General features: G+C 32.2%; 1 protein-coding gene across 1 annotated transcript in view; it reads right to left on the bottom strand.

The window, feature by feature from the left end:
* Window positions 1-11,921, bottom strand: part of FSTL5 (follistatin like 5) — a 427,469-nt gene that overhangs the window by 70,193 nt on the left and 345,355 nt on the right. The window contains exon 9 of the mRNA XM_019630458.1: window positions 9,638-9,756. Coding sequence (XP_019486003.1) covers window positions 9,638-9,756 — 119 coding nt within the window. The remainder of the gene's footprint in view (window positions 1-9,637; window positions 9,757-11,921) is intronic.

Below are 11,921 nucleotides of genomic sequence, written 5' to 3'. Positions count from 1 at the left end.
TGGCGACTGATCTGCCTCACCTGGGAAGAGCGCAATGATGGTGCCAACTTGGGCCAGTGAAGCAATGTCCTCCACAACTAGACTGAAGAACAAAAGGAGAGCAACTTGTCTGTTCCCCTTACCCCAATTCCCCAGCGCTGTTCCCATCCACCAATTCCCCAATAAAAATCTTTAAAAAAATGCATACAAGTTATATAATGTAAATATGCTATTACTTTATTCCAACGATAAGTTTTGCAAATAATTTCAAAAATGAGCTCTCAGGTTAAAATTTTGTGAAACCATAGATGTGAATAACTGTATGTCAAAAGTTACATATTAAAGTTATTGTACTCTGATGAAATTTATATTAGTAAATAGATTTCTAAATATGCTCAACTCATTTTCTTCTGCTCTTATCATAGGGAATCCATTTTTTTTTTCTTAAAATTGAAGTGAGATAGGGTTGATCATTGCCCTCTTTTTTTTTCAGGATGGAAGGAAGAACACTGAAAAGAGAGTCAGTAAATGAGTCTAGTTCCTGAGACAGGAAATACTTCAGTGGTGATTTCGGGCAATCAAGTTGTACTGCCATAGTGGCATCATTGCACAGTGTTTCATTTTACATTGTCTTCAAAGCTCGACAGATGAGATTTAAAACGGGATGGAATAATTGTCTTGCTTGCAAAACCTAAATGAACTTCAGGTTTTGCCATTAATTTGCTAAATAATTCATACTATGTCCCCTAAAAATGCTTTAATAAAATTTTCAAAATAAATTACTAAAATAGAAAAAAAAGATTTAATGGGCAATAAATTCGCAGCTTCAGAGGTTAAGAGATGAATAGTAGTTTTGTGGTTTAGTTTTGTTTTTCTTGTAATTCTCATTATATAGTTGTTCATATCTTAAATTTCAATATACAGAACATAAAATCATTACATGGTAAAAGATATGGAAAAATACAAACATAGTTTTAAACTTTCAGCTATATATTTAAACATTTTTAGCAATTAAAACATGTAATGCAATAAAATTAAAGACAATAATTTGGTGCATTTTTTTCCTTCCTGAACCACATCTCAAATTAAGCAAACTGAGTTTATGACCTGTTTGAAATAATATGAAAGAGATGACAAGTCTTCAGTCTTAAATTGCAATTTTTACAACTGTTTTTTTGAAATGTAAACTGTAAACAATGAGAATTCAATCAAGAGCTCAGAAAATTAGTCAAATAGAAATTTTAAGAAATTTCAAGAAAAAGGACTAAGACTCCAATAAATCATTAAAATTATAAATCAAATCCATAAAAACATTTGAAAATTACATAATGATTTTCAACATATTTAGAAAGAAGAAAAGTTAGCAATTGTGTAAGCAAAATTGTCATTTTCCATAGAGGAACCCCAATAGAAAATATCTAATATTGATCATTCAGGAAATAGCATTCCTGAGCACATTATTTAAAGCGATTAAATGTAATCGATTGTATGAAGTGGGACTGGAAATAGAGTTTGGCATGAAGTAAACTACTACTTTTGATCTTAACCTTTTTGTATTATTCTTATAATGCAAATCTATTACTTTGAACAAAGAAATAGGTAATTTTTGTGTGTGTGTGACTAAAACTAAATCTTAGAACAGAAAGTGCAGTTTAATATCCATATAAAATAGTTACATGATTCTGTAAATCTCAACTAAAAAGTTGCATGTTTAAAGACAATTGTAGGAATAATTTTTTAATAAGTTAAACTCTTCAGTTTTACCCTTAAGAAGTTTCTTTTAAAAAATCCAAATTACATTAAATTAATGTAAACACACTTCTTCCTAAAGTGCACAGAATGTACTCTTACTACTCATATAAAAATGTTTTAAAATGATGGCAATATATCGTCTGACACATACAACATTGTGGTCATATTTATTCAAATAACTAGGCTGGTTCTCAATAATAATCTCTTAAAGACTTAATATGCTATCTTAGAAAAAATAGTTAACCCAATTAATATACTATACAACTCCATTAAAATGCTGCTGCACAATTTACGTCTTCCCACTATTGCCTCTCCCAAGGTTAGGCTTACATACTTAAAGTCTCATAGAAGCACAATATAAGAATTTTAAAACAGTGTGATATTTCATAAAAGATTAGAAGCTCTCTTTAAGTCTAGGGCTTCAAAGACCAATTTCATAAATATATTTCTTTCAAAATCTACAGAGTAATCTTCTAAGGAATAGTTAGAGGTAGTTTACATTACTCTCTTTAGGAAGCTCTTTGCAGGATATCCTTGTAACCACAAAGAGACGAAAGCTTAAATTTTTATCATTCTATAACTCTTTGTAAGTTAAGCCATATTTGAATAGAGACCCACTGAGAAAAGAATAAGTGGGGAAACATTTCGATTACCTTTCTAAATATACAGTGGTATTGAATTCAAAAGCTTGCTCAATGGCTTCATGGGGAAATGAATTGTCTGCATCATGAAAAGGGGCTGACGTTTTAACAAGTATTTTTGTAGACAGAGTTTGGAGAAGTGGTAATTAGATTAGATTAGAAACAGAATGAAGTGCTGAAAAGGGAAATTTGCAAGTATTACTAGAGGGATTGATGAACACCCTGAAGGATGCACTGCCGAAGGTGAGGGGAACACCAGAGGAGAAAGAAGCGTGGACTGCTGCGTTTCCCATTTCTAAACTGGTTTAATTTGTTGATATCTAAGAATTCTGGAAACTATGGACAATCTGTGGCTATGTACAATTTTCATCATAATAGAATACTCATAACATGTATTTATGAAGGTAAAGTCATTTTCATATGAGAAAATTCCAAACCTAGAAAACAGACATTTTACAGGTGATTGATATAGACTTCCTGTAGAAAGTATGTTTCTCCACAGTTCTGCATTATTTAGCATTAATACCAGGAATAGAGCCTCTGTGTCCCAAAACATTAAGACCCGGGCATGATAAGATGTACGTGATTTCCTCTAAGCTCTCCTAGTACCCGTGAGAAAATATTTAACACCATGGCATGTGTGAAGAACAACAGCTAGATCTATAATAAGCAAACATAGAAGTAAAAGTATTAAAGACTAAGAGTGGTAGAAAAGTATGACACAATTGTTGAAAACCAGAAGGGTGAAAAGTTGGTAATTTTGGAAAAGTCTGTCAATACCCGAGCCTCTAAATTAAACGTTTTGCCAAACCTATTTCAGTTTTAGTTCTAAATTTATAAGTCTGGAATAGAATTCGATTTGCTTTAAGTTCATACTGTAGGTGACAAGATAAAATCATGTGTACAACTAGGATAAATATAGCAAGAATCCCATCTAGTAAGGCTACATAACAAAAAAGAAAAAAAAAGATGAAAGTATAACTGAAAGCATGTTATATGAGTTCTTACTAACTCACTATCAGAAGCTGAATGCTGATGTAATCTGACATTGCACCAAAATTGAATTTTTATTTAGAGCAAGCAAACGGCATCTTCTGAGAGGTTTGATGGAATGTTCTATATTGTAAATATTTCAGTTTTTCTCTAAACTTTACTGGCCAATGAGCTATACTAGGAATTACACTATTAATTTCTTAATATCAGCAGTGCTTTCAAAGAGATTACATTCATGTTTAATCCCCTTTTTTTGTGGCGAAGAATAAAAAGAAGTATTGGGCCGGCCGAGTGGTTCAGTTGGTTAAGAGGTCGCTCAAGAGTGCAATGGCTCAGCTAAAAAAAAAATAAAAAATAAAAAAGAGAGAGAGAGAGAGAGAGATTGCTAAAGGCTCATTTCCATTACTCACATTCATGTGATTTATCTTCTGAAATCAAGATGAACTAGCCATGTTTTCTATAATGGAACTCCAAACTATCTTAAATAGAGCTTTGCGCAGTACATTTCAACTATGTGATCCTGAATTAATAGACCTATGGTTATATTTACCCTGAAACAATTCAATGATAAATTATTCTATGAAACATTTTTTTGCAAACAAATTAAAAGAACAGTATTTTGTGGAAATTGTAAAATCAAGAGACATATTACAGTGAGGAGGAAATTAGATGTGTACATATTTAAACTTAGAGAATGCATAAAAGAATGAAGCGCCCCAGGCCCTACACAATGGAATTGTCACCAAATTCATTTAACAAATGTTAGTTGACTACCTGCCATGTATAAGGAATTGTACTAAACATGTTGAGAATACAAATGCTAATTAAATAAGGTCCTTGACTAAAAGAGAGAGGAAGATATTATGGTTAATTTAATATATCAACTATGGGATGGTACCCAGTTTTTTGGTCAAACACTAGTCTAGATATTGTGAAGGTGCTTGTGGAGGTGATTAACATTTACAATTAGTTGGCTTTACTTTTTAAAATTATTATTAATTTTATTGGGGTGACATTAGTTAGTAAATTATATAGGTTTCAAGTATAAAATTCTATAATACATAATCTATATATTGCACTGGGTGTTCAATACCCAGAGTCAGTTCTCCTTCCATCACCATGTATTTGATCCCTTTTACCGTCATCTACCACCCCCCTCTCTCATTACCCTCTGGTAACCACTAAACTGTTGTCTGTGTTTATGAGTTTTTGTTTGTTTGTTTGTTTGTCATTTTTTTGTTGCTTTCTGTTTTATATCCCATATATGAGTGAAGTCATATGGTTCTCACATTTTGCTGTCTGACTTATTTCGCTTAGCATGATAATCTCAAGATCCATCCATGGTGTCACAAATGGCACTATTTTGTCTTTTCTTATGGCCAAGTAATATTCCACTGTATATATGTACCATATCTTCTTTATGCAATCATCTGTCTAAGGACACTTTGGCTGTTTCCATGACTTGGCTACCACGAATAGTACTGCAATGAACATGGGGGTAGATATATCTTTATGGATAAATGTTTTCAGATTTTTTTGGCAGATACACAGGAGAGGGATTTCTGACTCATATGGTAATTCTATTCCTAATTTTTTGAGAAATCTCCATAGGGTTTTCCATAGGGACTATACCAATTTGCATTCCCATCAGCAGTGTACTTGTATGAGGGTTCCTTTTTCTCCACAGCCTCTCCAACACTTGTTATTATTTCTCTTGTTGATGATAGCCATTCTAGCAGTTGTGAGGTGATATCTCATTGTGGTTTTGATTTGCATTTCCCTAATAGCCAGTGAAGTTGACAATTTTTCATATATCTGTTGACCTTTTGTATGTCTTTGTGGAAGACGTGTCTGTTCAGGTCCTCTATCCATTTTTTAATTGGATTCTTTATATTTTTGGTATTGAATTGAATGAGTTCTTTATATATTTTGAATATTGGCTCCTTATTGAAAGTGTTATTTTCAAATATCTTCTTCCATTCAGTTGGTTGTTTCTTTGTTTTGTTGATGGTTTCTTTAGCTGTGTGGAAGATTTTTAGTTTGATACAGTGCCATTCATTTATTTTTGCTTTTACTTCCCTTGCCTTTGAGGTCAAATTCATAAAATTCTCTCTGATCCTAAGGTCCCTAAGTTTAGTATCTATGCTTTCATCTATGCATTTTATTGTTTCAGATGTTATGTTTAGGTCTTTGATACATTTTGAGTTAATTTTGGTGTATGGTGACAGATAGCAATCTAGCTTCATTCTTTTGCATGTGGCTTTCCCATTTTTTCAGTTCCATTCTTTAAAGAGGCTTTCTTTTCTCTATTGTATGTTTTTGGCTCCGTTGTTGAAAATCATCTGCCCATGTATATGTGAGTTCATTTCTAGGTTCTCATTTCTATTCCATTGGTCTGTGTGTCTGTTTCCAGCCAATACCATGCTCTTTTGACTATTGTTGTTTTTAAGTATAAATTGAAGTCAGAGAGTATGATGCCTTTGTCCTTGATCTTTTTCTCAGGATTGCTTTGGCTATTTGTGGTCTTTTGTGACTCCATACAAATCTGATGAGTTTTGTTGTTGTATTTCTTTAAAAACATGCCATTTGGATTTTGATAGGGATTGCATTAAACCTGTACATTGCTTTGGGTAATATGGCCATTTTAACTATGCTGATGCTTCCAATCCATTAATATGGAATATCTTTCCATTTCTTTATGTCTTCTTCAATTTCTTTAAAAAATGTCTTTCAGTTTTCAGTGTATAGGTCCTTCACATCCTTTGTTAAGTTTATTCCTAAGTATTTTATTCCTTTTGTTGCAATTGCAAAAGGATTTTTTTTCATTTCTTTTTCTGAAATTTCATTGTTAGTATATAGGAACAAAGTGGATTTTTGTATATTGATTTTGTAGCCAGCAACTTTACTGTATTTATTTATTGTTTCTAATAGTTTTTTGGTGGTGTCTTTAGGGGTTTTTATATAAAGAATCATGTCATCTGCAAAAAGTGACAATTTGACTTCATTCCCAATTGGGTGCCTTTAATTTTTTCTCTTGCCTGATTGCTCTGGCAAGGACTTCCGATACTATGTTGAATAACAATGGTGAGAGGGGTCATCTCTGTCTTCTTCCTGATCATAGAGGGAAAGCTTTCAGTTTTTCACCATTGAGTATATTAGCCGAGGGTTTGTTGTATATGGCCTTTATTATGTTAAGGTACTTTGCTTCTATACCCATTTTATTAAAGTGTTTTAGTCATAAATGGAGATTGTATCTTGTCACTTAAATAAAACAGATCACCCTCTGTAATGTGAGTGTGCCTGATCCAATCAGTTGAAGGCCTTAGAATTTAAGAATGAGGTTTCCCAAAAAAGAAGGAATTCTGCCTCTAACTTCAACATAAAAATCCTGCTTGCATTTCTAGTCTGCCTACAGGTTTCAGACTCAAGACTATGATAGCAATCTGTTTCTGAGTTTCCAGTTGACTGACCTAAGCTGTGGATTTGGGACTCAAGACTACACTATGAACTTTTATCTGAGTAGATGGCCTGTTGAACAGATTTTAGACTTACCAACACACCCACTATCACCTAAGCCAAGAACTTAAAATAAAGACATAGAGATAGAGAGACAGAGATACAGATACACCTATAGATATAGATAACCCTATCAGTTCTATTTTTCTGGAGAAAAAGTTTCTCCTCACATAGTACTCCACAATTTCTTGTGAATTTTATAATTAGATACTAAATCTTGTGGAATGTGTGTAGCACCCAATAGTTTACACACTCTAAAATAGACACCTCTCTTGTTTAAACATAGAAAACAAAATACTTTCATATAAAAAATAAGTATTTTGTTCTACATAATTCTCAAAGCATAACATGATCAATTTCTCCTTATTTCTACTCCTGTATATTTGTGTATCATAAATGGCTGTTTACACATATTCTAATAATTTAAGCTTATCTCACATTAAGGAATAAAAAATAGAGCAATGTTAAATAAAAATTAATTTACCCTAGCCTATATATCATATGTATGGGCTATAATAATTACATAATAAATATGTATTTTTCTTGGTATAAATGAATGCCTATATTTTCTACATTTAACAATTATAATTGCAACATAGTTTAAGGTTATTTATCATTCTCTATATTATTCTTAGTTTTTAAAAATATATTGGTCAAATGAAATATGTTTTTATATTAATTTCAACATCCAAAGCAATAGAAGTGTCCTAAATTCAAACACACACACACACATACACACACACACACACACACACACACACACTATTTAATAGTTGCTTTCTTCTTAAAAATACAAATCTGATATTTTTCACTCATTTATTAACTCTTCCATAAGAGTATAGTACTTTTTTAAATATAGGAATTCTTTCTATCCTTATATTTCTTTGCACTTCTCAATATGCATTTCTTCATAACCTCATTGTTTTAAACAATCTCAACATTGAGTTAAATTCTTCCCTTTATTTGAAATAAAAGGTCATTAGGGCCGGCCGAGTGGCATGATGGTTAAGTACTGGCTTGGGATGCCAGAGGTCCCCGGTTCGGATCCCACATATGAGGACCAGTAACACTGCCCTCCACAGCTAAGATAATGTACAACAGCTCAACCTGGAGCTGGGCTGCTGTGAGTCACTGGCGATGGCGTAGGCTGCAGCCCCTGTGGCAGTGGGTTGTCATGGGCTACTGTATGTAGCCAGCAGCCAGCGTGAGTGGCCAGCAGCCGCAGTGAGTGGCCGTCCAGAAGCCGGCGACTGATCTGCCTACCCGGGGAGGAGTGCAATGATGGTGCCAACTTGGGCCAGTGGAGCAATGTCCTCCACAACTAGACTGAAGAACAAAAGGACAGAAACTTGTCTGTTCCCCTTCCCCCAATTCCCCAGCACTTTTCCCATCCCTGCAATTCCCCAATAAAAATCTTTAAAAAAAAAAAAAAGTTCATTAGATTACTTTATCCTAAGGCTATCTGGAAGAAAACTGAACTATCTTATCTCATGCTCATAGTTATTTTCATTTTCCTGTTCAAGGGCATGACTTTAAGGTATAAAATGTTATCTCTATATGAGTATATTGATATATGATAACAACACTGACTACTAGCAAGCTGGAAACAAGAGTGGAACACACAAGATCTAAACCATGGCATTAATACCTATTTTACTCAAATCTCATGGCCATGATACCTTAAAAATGAGTATTCAGAGAGGGTTACATGATGAAGTCTGCCAATAACTTACCTTATTTTGGATGTTTGGTGTATGTATGAACTTGTGTGGGAACAAATAAGTAGCATAGATACCTTTAGTATTACATAATTTAGTTTACACATATTTATGTGGAGATATATATGTATATAGAAATGTATACACTTTTCTATATACATATATATATAAAAATGTATACACAAAAAATTGTATACACATTTTAAGAAAGGAAAAAAACTATTAAAATTGTAATAATATATATACCGTTAACAAAAGATGAATACAAGTCACGTTTGACTTCTGCAATCACAAGAGGTGCTCAAAGTGGTCACCATCAGCACCCAGACACTTTTGATTATGGCGAACTACTGCTTGAGCAACGCTGACCAAAGTGTCCACTTGTATACATTTTTTTGGCATCCTCGGTATATATCCATGGTAGTATAAAATAATTACATTTTCTTATCATCATGCTAAAAACATTTCAAATATGTATAATCAGTACCCATTTTGTCAGATATTCTTTTATTTTCTGAATGTTATATCAAAGTTTTACAGAATAAAACCCCTTCTGAGAAAGGTAAGGTACATGTAAATAAATAAAGGAATTTATATTTTTCCATATAAATCTAAATTGTTCATTCCATTGAGACCTCATGAAAAATGAGATGAAAAGTAAAAGGGAGCCAACATTTATAAAGCACTGAATATACCCCAATTTCCCATCAGGTTATTTACATGGTATTTTCTTTCATGTTGTTAAAGTAAACATTGCCTTAATGGGAGACGTTCTAAATTAAGGAGAGGTGAAATTGTGTTTATTTTTGGTATTTCACGTCTATTGCCTTTATTTTAATTGCAAACAAGTATTTAGGAATGCACAATATATTATTTACCAACTTCAAATATAAAACCTACATAGCATAACAGCCAATATCATAGTTTTAAATTTTTCTTCCCAAAAGTCTTATATATTTTTTCATTGTATTCCCAATATATAATTGTACTTAACAAAGTTGCTGCATAAAAATGCAAAGGAATAATTCAAATACTTGCCTGAAATCCAAGGAGCTTTTCACTAGGTTTGATGTGCCTCTGAAATTCGCATTCTATGGGTTGTATCACTTTGATTCCATCTTCATAGAAAACATAGAACATGTTTCCAATTCCTAGGCCTTGGAAGTAAAAACACATTAAAAAGTTTAAAATAAAATTATGAGAAAATTTGACAACCAAAATTCAGCGCCCCTCATATTGCTGACAGGATATCAATTTGTGAAGCCGTGTAATGTTAATAAAGCAAACCACATGTGACATTTGTTGTATGTCCAGGCAATTTGGTGACATTATGCAGACATTCTACTTTATTTCCCTTATCTAAATTCAGTGATCACTTTAATATAATTTAATAAATGTTTAATATATTTTAGAATAATTTTTATAATAATTATATATATATATTAATCATATATTTTAGAATAATTACAAATGGAAATTATAAGCTCTTTGATACATAAATTATGTCTGATACCTTCTCCACTTAATTTAGGTATTAAGGAATAAAAGTACTTTTTGAAGAACCATATTTATTCTAGTATTTTTATTAGAGCTTCCTGGAGAAAATGAAATGTCATTTGTTTTAGAAATTTAGTTTATATGAAGACTTTTAGAAACAAAAAGACCAAATTCCTCAGATTTTGGAGGATGTATATTTTCGTAAACTAATTTTTGTAAATATAATCCTACAGAGGTCTTATATGTCATTATTTACACTGGTAGTATTTTCGGTTTATTTCTATACTTTAAAACTTGAATTAATTTAATGTCTTAGAAAAAGTTCAGTGTAGGTAACTAAAAAGATACTTTTAATTTTTTTTCACACTAGAGATAAGTGTGTGGCATCTCAGAAATTGCTATCGCTTTATAAATGCACACCTAATGGGTTCATTATGCTATAAATGCAATACCTGGAACGCAGTTCGGGTTAACTGAGGCCTGCACCTGGGGAGCTTCTGCAAGTTGTTGCTCACCTGTTCTGTTTCCTCTGCTTGCCTTGTTCCAGCATGTCCAGACCTAATAGTATACAGGCCTTCCTTTTCTGAGTCTCACCTAATTAGCCCCCTTGCCCAGTTGTATTGGTTTCCTCAATCATCTTTGTTCAGTCTAATTATACCTTATATGAGTTAGTGATATCACATGTTCTTTAAAAGATAAGTAATGATATTGAACTCTTGATAGTTTGGAAAGCAAACCATTGCTGCTTAAAATGTTTACATTCTGAAAAAAAAACATCTATAAGGAGGAAGGTAATTTTATTATTATTATTTTTTTTTTTTTAGCTGAGCCATCCTGCCACCTGTTGGCAGCTCAGTGGCAGCTCAACTCAGGCTGGGTATTGAACCGCTGTTGCTCAGAGCTCAAAATCTTGAGCGAGCTCTTAACCAACTGAGCCACTCGGCTGGCCCCTAGATAATATTTTTAAATACAAAAAATTCCCCAAGCATTATTTTTATTTCAATTGAGAAAACCTGTAAGGTCTATTAAGTCAAGCCTGGAGATCACAATAAAAGTGAATTGATTTGTAAAAAATATTTGTTCGATTTAAGATGTATTTATTCTTATTACATATGTTCTTAATGAATAAAAATAAGTCACCAATTTCACCCATTTATCCACGTGTCCGACTAGTCTTATGATTTAGAGAAAAATGTATTGAAGTATAGTATGACTTTATTTGTGTTTATACAGTGTTTATAATTTTCTTATAGCACATGTCATTTCTATCTAATCATACATATACCTTTAAGCGACTCCAGATTGTTTTGACACATCTTGTTTCATAAATATTTTACAGTGCTCATATTTTAATACATGCAATCTTTATCAGTTAATTGAACATTTTAAGTTCAGAGAGTACTACATTACAGTGGGATGTTTGTAAATATCAGCAGAAGTGGCAAGAACTAAATTTCAGTCATATTTTTCATAGACTAAAATCTAGTAATAGTTAGCTATTCTTTATAATTATAGCTGTGCATGGAGGACTATAAATCCCATATCTAAATAAAACTTTAAAAAAACAATTTTTATGCAAATAACTGATTTGTATCAGTAAGTGTCCATAAACATTAACATAACGTCAATAGTGCTATATTATCAGTGACTATCAATTTAACATTAATTGCTGTTGAAACTTATGAACATAACCAAGTAGTAATGTGATGTCTGATTTTCAGTTGGCAGTTACATACTATGTTTGGTAATTATTACAAAGCCCATAACATTTTATATATATATATATATATATATATATATATATATATATATATATATATTTATT

The sequence above is a fragment of the Hipposideros armiger genome, unplaced genomic scaffold (assembly GCF_001890085.2).
Source record: "Hipposideros armiger isolate ML-2016 unplaced genomic scaffold, ASM189008v1 scaffold_916, whole genome shotgun sequence".
NCBI lineage: Eukaryota > Metazoa > Chordata > Mammalia > Chiroptera > Hipposideridae > Hipposideros > Hipposideros armiger.
This window is presented reverse-complemented; position numbering and strand designations above follow the sequence as displayed.